Source organism: Syngnathus floridae, chromosome 18 (assembly GCF_059516105.1).
Source record: "Syngnathus floridae isolate MCC-2025c chromosome 18, RoL_Sflo_1.0, whole genome shotgun sequence".
NCBI classification, from domain to species: Eukaryota; Metazoa; Chordata; class Actinopteri; order Syngnathiformes; family Syngnathidae; genus Syngnathus; species Syngnathus floridae.
In genome coordinates, this window is record NC_142430.1 from 7,760,535 (window position 1) to 7,776,832 (window position 16,298).

Genomic DNA, 16,298 nt, shown 5'->3' on the forward strand with positions numbered 1-16,298 from the left:
TGCAGACGGGTAACTTAAAAAGAGAAAGCTCCATAATTTATTATCTGACACGATGCTGCCCTCTTGTGGTCGGGTCTATTTGTTACATGACCTTCATGGGGTCCTCGGCTTACGATGGAGATGCGTTCCAGGGTTGACGATGTAAACCAAATCGCCATCATCATCATTACAGTAAATATTGATATGATAATGCAGAATAATTTGTTTTATTGGCGTACAACTCAAATAATGTAAAGACACACTGACATCACACATTACTACAAAAAAAGAAATCAAAACCCACAACAAATATTTTACACAAATAGCTTATTGATCAATAGGAATATGTAAATACAACCGACACTAATCTGGAATCTATTTGAATTCATTAGATATGCATTCATGGAAAAATATATAAAAAGATATTTAAAAAGATATTAAATGTGCTTACACAAACAGCAGCTTCTTGGTGAATGCAAATGGCCACATACAAGGTCGAAGGTCATTCCTTCAAAGTGAGAGTGCATGAGGACTTTTGTCCAACCCAGAACCCAGGCATCATCCTCCCCTTGAAGGAGCTTTTAAATTTTTGTAGGAATCTCACCTCCCGCTTTCCCTCGGCCTCCTCAACGGCGTAAAAGTTGACCACCCCTGCCGGCTGGTCCAGGTACACGCCGATGGTGCTGTACTGGGGGACGTCCCAGATTTGGTTGTCGATGCCGTCGAACCACACCTGGTAGTGGGATCCCCCCCAGCCCAGCCCCCAGGACTGTTCGTTCTCGCCCAGACCGCAGGGTCCGTCCCGTCCCCTCCGCCCGGCACCTTCGTAGGTGACCCCGGCCACCACCCAACCCGTATACTTGATCTCCCAGTAAGCTCGGAAGCCCAAGATTCCTTCTTTGCAAAGAACCTTAAAAAAAAAAAAGTAAAACTATGAATTTGAAGTTTTGTTATCTTGTCAAATAGTTCAAACCAACCTGCGGTGTATATTCATATCGCTCCGGCCTGTCCAGTACCGGACAAGTGACATCATCAGTCATTCGGAACACTCTGGATCCTCCGTCTGTTATCCACAGCATCTTATTGGCTGTTTTATCATCCAGCGAAAGTTTCATCCAGTCTGTCAAATGTGAGAAGAAACATCCCAAATTAAAAGGACACTTTTAAAAGCAAGTCCTCCATCCTTACATTTAAGGAGCTCGGCTCGGCAGGTTGGTTCTGGGATGTTTGGGTCATAGTCAGGAATTTTATCTGAAAAATAAAAACATGATAGTGATATAAGAAAAACAAGAAATCCATCTATTTTATTTGCAACTCACCTTGAAGAGCAGCCACATTTTTTGACCCCTTCCCTATTTTCTCTATTAAAAACACACACAGTACATTCGATTATCCCAGCGGCATTATGAATGACTCCGAATGTGCTCCCTTTACCAGGTCTGCAGGCTGCGTGCAGGATTCTCGTACTGGGCGTGCTGGTTGGCATCTTGTTGGATAACGACCTTCACGTCTGTCAGCGGCGTTCTGCCTGGATCGCACAATGTACCATCTTATATACACAGCGGACAACACACCCTCCCTTTGGTAGGATCATCACGTCAACGCCGGTGAGTACCCTTGGTTTGAAATCACAGTCTTGTACTATACGTGACCCCTAGAGGGCGTAATAGTGACGTTTCCACAAAATGCATTTTGGTTGATTGTTTAAATATATTCACTCTTTATATCATTTCACTTTCACACAAAAAAAATTGTACTGCTGCGGTACAGATGATCTAGAAAATTGACGTGACAGATGATTTGAATAGAAATGCAAACAGAGTTGATTATTTAAATTATCTCTCATTGAATGGCATTGATTTTATGGGATATTATCGCTTCCCAAATCCTGACCTTCACTGTCTCGACTAGCAAGAACGCAGGTCAAAGCATTTGATCCCGGATCACGTCATCTGTCAACGGAGCTTCGAAAAGCGCGTGTGTTTTTTCTTTTGATCGGCCTATAAAAGGAATAAAGCCACGCATGCTTTGCCGCTGTCAAAACATTCCAGTGAGCTGGCCCAGATTTATATGTCATGTTTCGCATGCTGCTCTCGTGTGAGCATCCAGAGCGGGGCTGGGCTCGCCTTGACTGCCGACGGGCCAAAGTTGTAAAGGGTCGGCCAACGCAACTTAAAGAGGAGCGTTTACGACCGCTCGCGTGTTTCTTGGCTAACGTGCGCGACATGAAAGTGATACGGCCATAAATGGCTGACGCATCTGTACTGTGTGACCTGCATTGATGTCAGTATTTAGGTTATGTATATTTACCCCACTGTACTGTATATGAATTTGCCAAATGTACTGTGCGGTAAAACCCTGGCTATATGCGAGGGATAGGCGCTGAGCCTTAAAAAATCCCCCGCACCACCATTTTTTTTTTTTTAAATATTTCCCGTGTTTATAATTTTATCTACTTGCGTTGGATTAATTTAACATATTATAATGATAGGCTCCAGCACGCCCGCAACACACGTGAGCAAACATTTGTTTTTTTGTTTTGTTGTTGTACTTGGGCGCTATCTCGCAAGTCATCACCCCCCCCCTCCCTTGACTTAATGCCACGTTTTAAAGGTCGGTGATGCTGCAAAGTATTTTGGCCCGGCACAACGGGATGTCCTCGCATCCACGCGTTTTAAGAAAACCACGTTAAAACCCCGATCCGGTTACGCGCCTGGGTATTGTTGCCAATTCTGATGTCACATTATAAGCCGGCAGCGCCGAGCGTGACCGGGTCGCCTCTGTGGCGCGTTCAAGGTATATAAGAGCTGTCACTCAGCGGAGAGCAAAGCCACTCTCAGGATGCCTACCACTGACACAATCATGTCAGACACCTGGAGGTCAGACAATGGTGAGCCGGATTTTTGTCTTTTAGCACAGCTTGATTCAAAGATTTGTTTTTCCACTGGCTGATTTCATGCTTGTCATTGTCACCACGCCGGTCCCTGACTGGCGTACGCCGGAAGGATTTCGCAACAAAAGAAAAAAAAATACACAACATAATATTAGATTTGGCAGCAAACAGGTGTCTTGACAGATAAATATCAGCTCGCTCATGCTTTCGGGGAAGCCATAAATTCAAAGATAACAAGACGGTTAATCATCATCATCATTAGGAGTTGTATTTATTTGTCCCGGAATCACAGCTCTGAGCTGGTGTGAACGTCGCTTTATATCGGATGGCGTGGCTGGAGCTGGTAAATAAATTGCCAATGTTGACATCTTAATTCAGTCAGGATTAATTGTCACCACTTGATCTCCCATCCTGAAGTTGAAAAACACGGCCTGCAAATATTAGTAGCACCCAACTCCTTACGTAACGTTGGATAAATCTTATCATCAATGTCATCAAGCATAACATGATCCCTTTTGGTATTTAATTATGGGATTAACACTTGCAGTCCTTGGAATAGTTTACAATCGTTCATTTGTTTTTGTCCATGGGTAAAAATCATTCCGATTACATTTTGACCATCAATCAAAAAATACCTCAACGATGGCGTAAGATAATTGCCGGCAGCCGTCAAAATTCGGTATAATGTTGTTGTGTTGTGACAGAGACAGATGGCATACATTGGCTCGCCTTCCGCCATCTGTTAAGATATGAAACCAGAAGACTGTTTGAGCCAAGTCCATTGACCTTAAAGCAACTCTGAGGCAAAGTTGCATCTTCAAATAGCCCGGTGGTGCCTGGCAACCCTTTGGCTGGTCCGCTGCCGTTGCCATGACAACCACGCCACAGTTATTTAGTGGAAGAAAATGTGCGGGAAGGGCAGTTTGTCGCTTTTATGTGAGCAAAATAATATTTCCATCGCTTTCCTAACTAACATTGTGAAGTGACTAACCAAAAAGAAAAATGAGTGAAATATAATGATATTCACCAAATCTGTAACATCCCTTCTCAGAAAAGAACCCAGCCTATGACCCCGATATGCCCCAGCCAAAGAGCAGAGCGGATCTAATCAAACGTAGGGATTTTTTTTTTGTTCTTCAAATAATCAAAAGTGTTTATTACCTGACCAAAAAAGTATCTTTCTGTACCTGTCAGAATGGATAAAGTATAAAGATCCGTGTTTTTTGTAGAAAGAAAAAAAAAAGTTAACTAATGGCCTGGTTCAGAACATAATTAAAGATTGATTTGATTGTGTGTCACGTTTGACTATTATGCTCATTAAAACAATCCACAGTCCGCTAGCCCTGCCTGTGTTTCCAATTTAGGAAATATAGCCAAGCTGCAGCATGATCAAAGATCTCGATCCATCTGAAGTCTTAATTTAGTGGCTCCTCTTGTTGACAGCACTTTGCTGCATGCGCCACATGGAAAATTGTTAGCGCGTCACGTGGCTTCACTTATATCCCGACTGTATGTATGTCAGTCAAGTGACTCCGATGGCCCTTGACCCCCTGTGGAGAAGACGCTCCACTGACCTCAGCGTCTGGTTTTGAGACTCCCCTTGGGCCCCTCCCCGGTCTCCTCCCCGCAGAGGTATAAAAGTCCAACGACGAGACTGTGCACCTTCAATTTGCGTGAATGACAAATTTCTTCAGCTGTTCAACGCACGTACATTGCTCAAGATGCCCAGTCGACCCAATTCTGCCGTAATCCTGCAAGAGAACTTCAAACCAGGTAAAGAAAGTTTATTTTTTTTATCATCTATCAAAGAAATTAGTAGACATATGCATAATTACTTTCCATTATGGTCAGACACTGGTGGCGTTCCACAAGACTCGCTACTCAGTCCCCTGATTTTTGTTTACAATTGTATCAGGTATTAATTGGGAAATGTGTTTTAATTTTTTGTGTTTTTAAATTGAATAGCAAAAAACATTTTGTGGATATTTTGTACAGCAGCAATGCACCAACCTAATCTATCCGTTGTTCTTTTTTTTTTTTTCTCCAGGAAAGAAAATCAAGTCGAACAAGAATGACAAAATTAAGGGTACTGATGTTGGAATTCTTCATGTGATGCTTTTATAGTATTATATATATTAAGACTTTTCTATTCATAATTGTGTTTTATTGAACATTTTTACAGAAAAAGTCTCCATCTACGTGCCCAACATCCAAGAGCCTACAAGAAGAGCAGAGCTACTCAAATGTATGAAGAATATCTTATTCAAACAATGCAGTGGATCCTCCAAAAAGTTTTAAGATGTAAATTCCTGATGTCTAGATTGGATGAATTTGTCTTTGGATGACAAGACGGCCAACAAGATGTTATGGATTTCCGACAATGGCTCCAAAGCCCGTCGCAGGATTGAGGAGGTTTGTCCCGTCTTGGACCGACCGGAGAGATATGAGTACTCACCTCAGGTAAAGTTTCCATCGCTAACTAAGTAAACGGTGCTATTCTGAGTTCCTGTACGTGTGCTGGAATAAAATTCTGAATTATTATTGTGAAGGTCCTAACTAAAGAGAGCATCTGGAACATGAGGGCCTACTGGGAAGTAGAATGCTCTGGCTGGGTGGTCGTCGGTGCCACATTGGAGGGCACCGGACGGCGGGCCAACTCCGGGCCTAGCGGCCTCGGGGAGAACGAAGAGTCCTGGGGCTTGTGCTGGGCGGGAACGCGCTACCAAATCTGGTTCAACGGCTTAAATAAAGACATCAACGACATTCCCTATTGCTCCACCATCGGAATGTACATCGACCAGCCGGCCGGCATCATCAGCTTCTACGTGGTCGATGGCGAGGGTGTGGAAAAGGAGGTCAAGTTGCTGCATCGGGTCAAAACCAACCTTAGTAAGAAGATTCTTCCCGGGTTCTGGATGGGAATTCAATCTGCATTCACGTTACTGAAACGAGCCGAATGAAAGAAATATTTGTTCACATTTGCACCGCTGTACTCCTTTTCATTTGATATTATTTATTGTTTGTTTTCCTATGACTTGTGTATATTTTTATGTATTATATGATTAAACGATTTTTGGAATAATGAATCTTGCTCGTCTGTTTTCTTTAACGCTAATCCTGTTTGGGGTCGCCTCCGTGACACGTAAAGCTTGCAAAGCTTGTCTCTCGCTCTTTTCAAAATACTTCCTTGATACCAATTTAGACAAAAATGGTGAAATCCTTTACATGTGCTTATGACTGGCTTCAAGTGCATCACTCCCGTGTGGATGACTTCATTGATTTACATCCAAAGATTTAAACTGACTCAATACAAACCGCTGGCGTTCCACAAGGCTCACTTCTCATCCCACTGTTTTTTTGGGTTATACAAATAATTCTGACTTTTCTACTGCATTAGAATAGCGCAATGCTTGATGATCAGATGAAACCTGAGTAGACATGGCAAGGCACCTCGAATCACGTTTGCCATGCCGCTGACCTATATGTTCTGTACATGTGAGTTTATTCCGAGCGCTGTGACAGACAGCAGTAACTCTACGCTTAACGTTAGGGGGGTGGACGTCCTTTACGACATAAATAGGTACATTACGGAGAAAAGGAATGGCCCACTTTTCATACTTGGGAACAAATACTCATTGTTATCTTAACTTAGGCGCCTTAGAGAAAATTGTGGACATGTATGAATAAAGATGCTCATTCATTTGCATGTCAGTGATCACATTTGCATATGTGATGATGTTTCATGCTAACACAGGCTTGACCAGATGGATTCAGTAGCTGCTTTTGAAATGACTGTTGTTGTAAGGAATACGCAATTTAATTGTGCTTTGAACATTTTTCAAACATTTATTCTGCATGCTGTCAATCATAATCATATTTTATGCAATGAAATAATTCCTCCCTGCGGCCTCAAAAGTATATCTTTTATTTTGATAATGCATTATTAGCAATAACCTGATACAGACAGTAAAGACTTGAACCACTTTGTACAGTTTGCAAACGGCGCCCTCTGCTGGACATTTAATTTGCCTTTAGTTGAGGGTTAAATAAAACATTGAACAAGTTTATCATTGCCGCACTAGCATTTATCTCTTTTGTGTTTCTTTTAAAGTTTTATGTTTAATGATAATAAACTTCAACTAGAAGTGGCAATTGTTTAGTATTCACCAAAATGCTCCTCCGAGATGACATTTAAACAAAACAGTAGCTCACAATAAAGAACTGACCAGCTGTGATTTTTTTTTTCCTCCCCATAAATTCCTCTGTCACAAGCCCACGCTCAGCAAAAGACAAGAACGTTTGTAGCTGGGCATGCCAGAAGGGATGAAGAAGCCCAAGAAGGGGTAAAGGAGGAAGACGCTGACAGTGCGTCCAGAGCGAGACGAGATGTGCAGACGCTGATCAGGTAGAACACAAAGCCAGGGAGATCGGACATTCGGCTTACGTGGTGTCTTTTTCAGAAAGTGGACCAGCTCAAAGTGGGACGCTGTGAGGACATCTGCCAAGTGGCACAATTAGTCAGGTATGACATATTTATTTATTATTTTGATCTCAAGTCGTCAGAATTGAACCAATTAAGTGATCTTGGCTAATTCCACCTTTTTTGGAAATGTGTGAATTCAACCAAATTCAACTTTATAACATTTTCCGAAATAGAATAGTTTTCGATGCTTCATTTATTTGTAAATGTCGGCAACGTGTGGGTGGAGGACATGCAAATGTTTCCAAGTCCACAAAGCTCACTCTGTGCGGCGCGCACACTTTGACGTTTGTCCTCTCCTCCATCGTCGCCATCATCATCTCCCTTTTGCATTTCAAGTCTTCTTGACCCTCTTCTCCTCCTCCCTCATTATGGAGAATTTGTTGCAAAACTTCAACAATAACACCCTCAGAAATGATTCGCATCTCTTTGACTTGACAAAGATGCGATTGTTGGGAATTATTTCGTCCGTGACTGACTTGAAAAGAAATTGCGGTTGGCGATCAGCTGCTGTTGCACACAGATTTTTTTTATCTTTTTCAAACAGGGTCAAAAGTTCGAGACTGAATCTATCCTGATCTATACTCCCTTTAAATAGAGATAAATATTCTTAATAATAAAAAAAAAAGCTGATGCTCATGTTTCTTGAAATTAGCCAGAAAATAATAAACAAATTTGTATTATTATCATCATAATGGCCCTCAGAAGAAAAATTATCTTTTAATATGAAATAATTGAATAAGAATAGTCATATTAGTAGGAATAACTGGTTATAAATTATATTTGTATAATATTTCACTCCTCATTCCTCAAGTTTGGGACACATATTCCTCGCCGGCCCATTCCTTAGACGTTGCCAGACTCACACGCACACACACACACATACACACACACACACTCCCAGTCACCCGGGCCATGCAGCTGTCACCTGTCACTTCCGTGGGCATATAGTGGAGATGCTGGCTGGCCCAGAATAGAATAAGTTGGAGAATGTAACTGCAAGTGGGCGAGGGCGACTGCAAGTCAGAATGAACGGCAACAGGAAGGACAAGTCGTAAGACGGCTTCGGGGTGTTTAGCGTGGGAACGCGTCAACGTTGCGGTAAGGCCTCGTGCTTAAGCCGGCAACCGCACATGAATACTTGATTGGACTCTTTCGAAGTCGTCTTGTAATGAATGATTAAAAAAAATCAAGGCTGGAGTTGATTTTATGAATGTACGCTTAGTAATTTTTCATGAAATGTCTGCAGGATGGATGAGCACGACCGAGTAAGCCAAGCATCCAGCGTGGCCACCATCTCCTACTTTCCTGTCAGACGGGTCGGTTTCAATCCATTATGCTTTTTGTTGTATTTGAAAATGTGACGCCATCATCACACTGTCCAGGAAAGCGATGGCAAGCTGCAAGCATTTGGAAAAAGGTGTCAAGCCGTCAAGAGAGACCCCAACTGCCCCGTGGTCATCAGAGGATGGCTCAACAAAAAAGTTTGTGTTTTATCCCAGCTCAAAGTAAAATAACATGATAGCATTCATCTTGAACTTTACAGGACAGCAGCGGATTGAAATTATGGAAGAGAAGGTGGTTCGTCCTCTCCGACTATTGTTTGTTCTACTACAAAGGTAAACATTTGTTATCAGCGGCAGACGTTCTCCATGATGAATCGCACTGGCTTTTGTTTACTTTTTTTGTTTTTGTTGCCAACCAGACAGCAGAGAAGAACCCGTGCTGGGCAGCATTCCCCTGCCCAGCTACAAAATTTTATTCTGCACGCCGCGAGAATGCAAGAACAGGAAGTTTACCTTCAAGGTAACGTTTAATTTATCTATTTATTTATTTATTTAATCAAAATGTCTGTCTAAATGCGAACCCAGGTGGTGCACCAGGGAATGCGCTCTTATTACTTCAGCGCTGACACTCAGGAGGACATGCTGGGTTGGGTCCGAGCTCTCAGTCAATCTGCTACCATGGAAACGGAGGGCCCCATGCACAGGTACAGAGGGACGCTCTGACAAAACATTAAGCAGAATGTCATCTTCATCATAATCTTTGTAGGCGCTGCTCAAGCTACCAAGATTTCACTCAGATAGGCGGCAGCACGGAGTCGGTGATGGACCTCCCAAAGTCCCCCTCGGACGAGGAGGCTTGTCCGAAACCGAGACACGTCAGCAGAACTTTCAGTGAGCCCAGTCATCTGAGCGGGGGAAGGATCGTGACGTCAAACCAGGAGGCGAGAGACGGGAGGAGCGCTCGTCAGAGGAACTCGAGGTTGTCGCAAAACGTCAAGCAAAACTTGAATACGGTCCAATTGAATCGTTTCTTTGCGTAGCCCTTCAGCGCGAACTCCGAGCCCGTGGGGTCCAAACCGGGAGACGGATTCCTTCCCTTTCATCCCGACCACCAGGAGTCATCGTGGGTCTCGCTCTCACACACCGGCGGGAAGGGCGGACATTCGACCTCAGGGGGACTCGGTGTCGGTGCCCGACACGCTCTACTACGCACCCGCCTCACCCAAGACAGAATTCCGATCCGCTCCTCCCACCCCGGTCCCCGAGCGGTGGCAGAACATCAGCAAGGTTCGGAGACATCATATTTGGATTTCACAAGCGTTTGAACATTTATGACATTTTTGTTTGTAGCCTGCACCTGTTTATGGATCTGTGCATCACGCCGGGCGAAGACCTTTAGGAAAGGTGATGAGGGCACACGAACCGTCTTTTCGTGTTTTATGATTGATCTCCATGTGGCTTCCTTCTTTAGAGCTACTCGGCGGGGATCCACGCAGACTCGCTGCCCCCTTTGCCGCCCTCGTCTCGGGCCGCACATGCGCATCACCCCCCTCACCGCAGCCATTTATCTGTCAGTACATTTGACGTGGGGTCTACTAAAATGTGCCTATTTGGTAGTTTCAATGTGACTTTGTGATGTCATAAATTCAATTCCTCTTCTCATATACATTTTTGCAAGATTATTATATAATCTCAAGTGTTGCTGTTCTTACAGCCACCAAAATCTGAGCCAACACAAATCCGACCTCTGGAAAGTGATGCTGACGTAAGTATGTGTATATCCTTCTGGGCTCGGATCTTTTTTTTTTTTTTTATTATTATTATTATTTCTTTTCAGGCTGTGTTGACAAGGTTGTGTGGGTGTGACAAGCTTCTGCAGTCTTTGTCCGTCGAACTCGCCCAACTCCAAATGGACAAGGTCGCTCGTTGCTAATATGAGATGATAAAAATATGTTTTTGACGGTGAGTTTTCTCTTTACAGGATAGCGTCCAGTGTGCATTGGAGGTGTTACGTTTGCAACTGGAGGACTGGAGCAGCCGGGGACCCGGTTCCCATGAGGAGGTCCTGACCCAGAAGGTTATGCTGCTGGAAGAACTGGTCACAATCCGAGCCAGAATGTGTGACGTGTCATTGGTATGCAAAAAAAAAAAAAAAAAAATGAGACCAAGAACACAGGGTCGGAACAATAATGTCACCTCTGGTTTCTCTTTGCTTGTCTTTTAGGAAATGGAGGTTGTGTGGAATCAGTATGAGAGAATGGAAAGTGAACTTTGCGTTTTTCGGTCGCACCTGCAGCACGTTTGCAACTTTGGGATGCCGCAGGTATGTTTGCATTTACAACCACCTCATTTTTTATTTTTTTATTATGTTCTTGTTTTCCCTTGCCTGCTCCCAGGAGCAATCTCAGGCCCAGAGAGAGCTCTGGATGATGGAGGACATTCTCGCGGGGTTAAAGGTGAACAGGGAGCATTTCCGCTTCCTGCTTGGATTCCGCAAACACCACAGTTAGTATCAGTCCCTCTCTGTTATTTTATTTATGATTTAGATTTGTCATTTTGTGCTAACTTGATGTGGTAACTTTGACTCAGTGTTTGAGTCCTCGGGTCCGCATCCCGGATCTCCTGGTTCTGCCACCGAGATCCCTCACGTACCACCGGTAAGGCCTCTGTGTTTCATTTTGGGCTATATTTTGCTTTTCCTCGCTATTTGACGTCCTCACATTTCATCCCATGTCTGAATCCCAGCAGCAGAATGTGCAACAAGAGCCACCAATGCGCCCGCCTTTACCCCAGGAGCTACTGGAAAGCAAGAGCCAGGACCTCAGCTGGCCAGAGTCCTCACATGACGTGAGGAAAAAGCATTTAAGAAGCAAATTTGCCCGTTTTGATTTTGATGGATGCGTCTTTCAGGGGATCTACGCCGACAATCCCATTCACGGACGAGGCAAGAATCCATCCGACCGCCTACGTGTAAAAGCACACAAGGATGCATCTGGTTTGAAAAGGATTTTATTATTTGTTTTATTCATTTTCCTGCTTCTTGTTTCACAATTTGTCATCATTTTTCTCTCTCTCTAGCATCTCAGGCAACATCAACCAAGGTTGGACTGCTCATATTTTCCACCGTGCTGCTTTATTTTGGCTAATGTGCTCCCAAACACATGTCCAAATATAGAAACGCTCCAAAAGTCTTTGTTATCGCAGCCAATTGGAAATTCTTTGATTCTATCATCTCCCCTGCAATTAGGGCATGTTGCATTACTCGTGTTGGCCGGCAGAGAGCGCACAGGAGCTGAGTGGCGCCCCCTCCTCCCCCTCCCTTCCTCTCAGGCCCCTTCTGGCACCTATCATACTTTGCTCACATACATATGCACACATGGGTACATTCACATGGGCACAAGCACATGCTCACATGTGAAGATCTGCACAATTCTAAGTCGCCCGCGTCGCCTTTAGAAGATGAAGATGAGCGAGGAGGAGCAGATGGAGAGGATGAAGAGAAACCAGGAGAGGATGACTAATAGGAAGAAACCTCCCGTACCCTCCGCAGCTGCCAAGACCCAAAGTTCAGAAACACAAGAGGAGGTTTGTTGGCTCATCAAAAAAAAAAAAAAAAATCGGGTTTCATACCAGTGTGCACTCAACGGACATTCTATTAGGTACGCCTGTGCATTCTAACCAATACAATGTCTGTTTAGTCTCCTTCTCAGGCCCCCTTCCCTTTAAGGGTGTCACGTGTGGTTACCGCCATGCTGCCGTCTTCCCTGGTGGCCCGGCGGGTTTCCGTGGAGGATCCCCCGCCAGAGGTCCAAGCCCCGCTGAACGAGCAGCTATGCCCGCCAGAGCACGGTAATAAATCCGAGCCGACAAAGCCCCAGCAGCATCTTGTCACCAAGACAAGCCGGCCCGCATCCGGGAGCTCTGAGATGGAGGCGGACGTGAGCAGAGCTGCTTCTGCAAAAACATCAAGTTCTGATTCTCGTGAGCCGTCGGAAGCTCCCCGAGATGGTCACAGTGCTGAAATGAAGGTGATTTGATTCCATCACTAAATTTAAAAAAAAAAGAAAAAAAGACAACACAGATGACTCAGTGTAAACGCTCGAACAGGCTGTCGATGGGCCCTCTGACGTGGACCCTGGCCTCAGTATGAGTCCTGAGCAACGTGAGGCCAAGCTCAGGCGTGTGGAACGTATACGCCAGCAAATCATACAAAGGTGCCGTGTCTTATATAAAACAAAACAGAAAAGTTTAAGGCTAGCTACCACAAGATTTTCTAAAGAACTACAAAATAAAAATCATCTGATTCATTTTTTTTAGTGCCATTACACCAGTCAAGCATGAGGGACGTCTCCATGACTCATCAGGAAAGCAAAAAGCAACATCAGGTACTTACCACAGTTCAGATTTTTGCTCTTTTGATGAATTCGTTTTGCAGGTTCTCCGTACTCAGGATTCCCAAAACATACATACCGATCAATCACACATTTTTATTCCTTAGATCAGGAATCTAACTGCCAGCCAAAGACGTTCCGAAGTTCTTTGAGTTGCGTTCCTCCACGTTCTCCCGCCCCTGGTGCGACAACCCAAGTTGAGAACAGACAAAAGCAACTTGTTGACAATGCAAAGAGAGACATCAAGTTTGGGAGCAGAACGCAGCACAAAAGTTACAATCGCACCAAAATCAAACGCCCGCCGTCGCCGCATCACGTCACGTCCACGACGCTCTGTCAGAAAGACGCAGGCGAGGACGGTCGCCAACCGGACGATACCGAAGATGTCGACGGGGATCGTCCGTCTTCCGATTTGAGATCCAAGTGGTTCCTCTCCACCATCCACCGTCTTGAATTTGCACCGCTGTGCGACCCTGATCTTGACATCAGCGCTGAGGAGAAAGCCCGCAAGGAGGACCAGCCCGACGAGGCCAGCGACTCCGCTACCATGTCTTCCGCAGTTAGCCAGAGCTTGGAGAAAATGAAAGAAAACCACTCGCTCTTCTATAAGATCGCTTGCGATATCAGCATCTCCGATACGGACATCACCAAGAATGACGGGAACTCCCCGGAGGAGCTCGTCATCACCGAAGGCGAGCTCGGTAGCGCATCCGATCAGGGCGGCAAGGACGCCGAAGCCGACCAACCGGTAGTCCAAAATGGCAGGACCAAAGAGTCTGAAGAACGAAATTTGGGCCTCGACCAGAATAACTCGAAGACTCCATCCAGCTCCATCCACAATGGAAAGCGTGTCGGTCGGACCGCCTCTTTCCAAAAAGCAAAAGTAACCGTTTTAAGGACCAGTTTGTAAATCAAATCATCTTATTTCCTGTCAAAAATATCTGTTGGACCATGAGAAGGCTCAAAATCATCGTGAAGATAACACTTCTAACCTCAAACAATGGATGGATATCATTGTTGTATCTTAAACATCCTCATTAATAAAGATGCCGTGCACTACATGGAAAAGCCCACCCCCACCCCTGATTCATTTGCACATTATATCTTTTATTTTTTTTTCCAAAGGACGTCCCCTGCTGCTGCTCCCTAAAAAGACCTGACGCAGAATTTAGATGGAGCCCCTCTGAAAAAAAAAAGAACCCTTTGCTTTGTCACTTTAAATCCTTGCCGAGTCTTAGTCGATGACATCATTGTCTGCGAGCACATTACATCATCCCTTCCCAGGCTTGCTCTCTTAAAGACAGCACCACCTTCTGTTTACGCAGCTGCACACCTAAAGTCACCCAGAAATGATCACAACATCAGCATATTGAGAGCAGGCCCGAGGTTATTATTAGATTCTATGCATGTGCCCAGATTTTCATTTTGGAGCATTGCAAAGCTAAAAAAAAAAAAGAAATCTATTATAATGATATGCAAATAAGAAATGCTGACTGTAATCAAAGTTCTGGATATTATGATGTGCCCCCCCCCCACACACACACACTTGCCCGCCATAGTGTTTTAATGGGGTTGTGCACAGGGCACCGCACTGCAATGCATTAGTCTGTTTGCAAATAAAATGTCTGTCACTCATTTTGCGCCCCCCCCCTCTCCTTCCATCGGCGTGCGCGTGATTGGCCCACGCGTGCACGCGCATAAATCACAGGGATGCGGAGAATGCTGAGAGAATGTTTCTTTAAGACCCATTACCTTCCAATCCCACCGAGAGGGGGGGGTCCGTGCTAAGGTGGTGTAACGTCACTCTCCCTCCCTTGCTCCTCTTCCTCGTCGTCGTTTACATGTGGAAAAAAAAAGGGGGGGGGGGGATACACACATTAGGAAGAGTGGGGCTTTTCTCGGATCCGGATGAGGGGCGCCGACCCACGCAAAAATGGACCCGAGGACTATTTAACGGCAAAGCAACACCGCGACGGATATGGTAAGGATGCAAGTTTGCAGCGAGAGAGAAAACAATGGATGCACGCAAAAATGCATAGCGTGTGTGTACGTGTGTGTGCTGTCACCAAATCACAAGTGTGCGGTGTGTGCACAGCTACTTAAATGATAAGCAACTAATATCAAATAATTATCATCAGAGCGGACCTTGCTTGGAAGCCTTTGCAGCGTTACAGGCTTGAATTATTGGCTATATTTAAAATCTGAATAGGGCCTTTAAAAAATGAAATTCAATGCATTGGACATTTTTATGCATTTTTTTTTTAGCACCGTGACGTGAGCTCCGCATGATGCACGCCATGCATGCATGCGTGGTTTTATCGTGATGTTTGCCATAAAAGGTTCGTTTAACACCCCCCCTCACCCCCCTCCCTCGCGCGCGCACATTGGTTGTTTTACTAGAAGAATGCATTCGAGGGCTTCCTCATCTATGCAGCCAACGATGGAGATCATTGTCATCTCGTCATTCTTGTGCATGTACATGCTTGTGTATTCTCGCGGGGGGGGGGGGGGGGGGGGGGGGGGGGTAGGCGTGTTTGGTTCGGTTCCGGGTGTTTTCATCCCCGCAAAGCAGCTGCCGACAGTCACTTATCGATTCCAATGATGCGTTTCTTCACCCGCGGGGGAGGGGGGGGGGGGGGGGGTCGTGCAGTTCAATGGTATTCGAAGTGGACCGAATGAGGTCCCTTACTAGTTTTTGGGCTTTTACTTTGGAGGCAGGGAAGACCCCCACTCCCCTCCTTATGTTTACTCAGCACCAATGTCTTCATTCTGGATGTGAGTGATTATAACATGACTCTTTTGTGTCTTCTAGGAAAACTGGGGTTGAGGTCAGGGCTTTTCCAAGCAGTCCTTTATGGACATTGCTTTTTACATTGTGCCCTGGCCATGCCAGGACAGAAAAAAATGGCCTTCCCATCAAGTTGGAAGCCGAGTTGTCCTAACTGCTAGTCCGGCTAGTGTCTGTGTATCACTTCTGTCATCCAGGTCAAGGTAAGCCGCAATTTGACTTTTGTTGTCGCCAGATTTTTGTCTGTACAGCATCTCAGAGTAGGTCCATCTGTTGTTTGTTTTGCAACAACTCCCAATTCAAAATGTCTGGTGTCCACCTCCCAGGCAAGAATAAAGTGCATTTTAAATAAATGCAGCAAGTGCAAGTTCTGTTTTGCATCAGCGAACCATCCATCAACAGACTTTGTTTACTGGGGCACACAGTGAAGATGCCAAGTGCTGTTAGCCAGCGCAACAGCACAAGAAGCTAATTCATGGAT

General features: G+C 44.9%; 3 protein-coding genes across 7 annotated transcripts; 2 read left to right on the forward strand and 1 right to left on the reverse strand.

The window, feature by feature from the left end:
• Positions 1-292: 292 nt before the first annotated feature.
• LOC148382768 (stonustoxin subunit beta-like) lies at positions 293-1,569 on the reverse strand. Its single transcript, XM_088360728.1, has 5 exons — positions 1,414-1,569; positions 1,299-1,340; positions 1,168-1,230; positions 957-1,099; positions 293-889 (listed from the first exon to the last, which is right to left on the reverse strand). The coding sequence occupies exons 1-5, from the start codon at positions 1,463-1,465 to the stop codon at positions 482-484; spliced, it is 708 nt and encodes a 235-aa protein (XP_088216854.1). The 5' UTR covers positions 1,466-1,569; the 3' UTR covers positions 293-481.
• plekha4 (pleckstrin homology domain containing A4) lies at positions 1,447-14,107 on the forward strand. 3 transcript variants are annotated; one of them, XM_088360720.1, is made up of 26 exons: positions 1,447-1,586; positions 7,145-7,277; positions 7,333-7,394; positions 8,602-8,671; positions 8,738-8,836; positions 8,899-8,971; positions 9,058-9,158; positions 9,224-9,342; positions 9,405-9,617; positions 9,679-9,925; positions 9,989-10,042; positions 10,110-10,208; positions 10,353-10,403; positions 10,476-10,556; positions 10,620-10,772; positions 10,863-10,961; positions 11,035-11,143; positions 11,228-11,295; positions 11,384-11,485; positions 11,549-11,633; positions 11,717-11,739; positions 12,095-12,223; positions 12,337-12,666; positions 12,746-12,852; positions 12,956-13,023; positions 13,137-14,107. In XM_088360720.1, exons 4-26 carry the CDS (start codon positions 8,603-8,605, stop codon positions 13,937-13,939), a joined length of 3,282 nt encoding a protein of 1,093 aa, XP_088216846.1. In that variant the 5' UTR covers positions 1,447-1,586; positions 7,145-7,277; positions 7,333-7,394; position 8,602; the 3' UTR covers positions 13,940-14,107. The 3 variants fall into 3 exon arrangements, with proteins under 3 accessions (XP_088216846.1, XP_088216848.1, XP_088216847.1); XM_088360722.1 differs by having other exon boundaries at positions 12,098-12,223; XM_088360721.1 differs by lacking the exons at positions 1,447-1,586; positions 7,145-7,277; positions 7,333-7,394 and adding an exon at positions 8,144-8,453.
• On the forward strand, positions 1,468-5,958 carry LOC148382770 (tripartite motif-containing protein 16-like protein). 3 transcript variants are annotated; one of them, XM_088360730.1, is made up of 7 exons: positions 1,468-1,586; positions 3,924-3,986; positions 4,395-4,645; positions 4,920-4,958; positions 5,055-5,117; positions 5,193-5,332; positions 5,422-5,958. In XM_088360730.1, the coding sequence occupies exons 3-7, from the start codon at positions 4,594-4,596 to the stop codon at positions 5,830-5,832; spliced, it is 705 nt and encodes a 234-aa protein (XP_088216856.1). In that variant the 5' UTR covers positions 1,468-1,586; positions 3,924-3,986; positions 4,395-4,593; the 3' UTR covers positions 5,833-5,958. The 3 variants fall into 3 exon arrangements, with proteins under 3 accessions (XP_088216856.1, XP_088216857.1, XP_088216855.1); XM_088360731.1 differs by lacking the exon at positions 3,924-3,986 and having other exon boundaries at positions 1,476-1,586; positions 4,395-4,504; positions 4,567-4,645; XM_088360729.1 differs by lacking the exon at positions 3,924-3,986 and having other exon boundaries at positions 1,476-1,586.
• Positions 14,108-16,298: the final 2,191 nt, after the last annotated feature.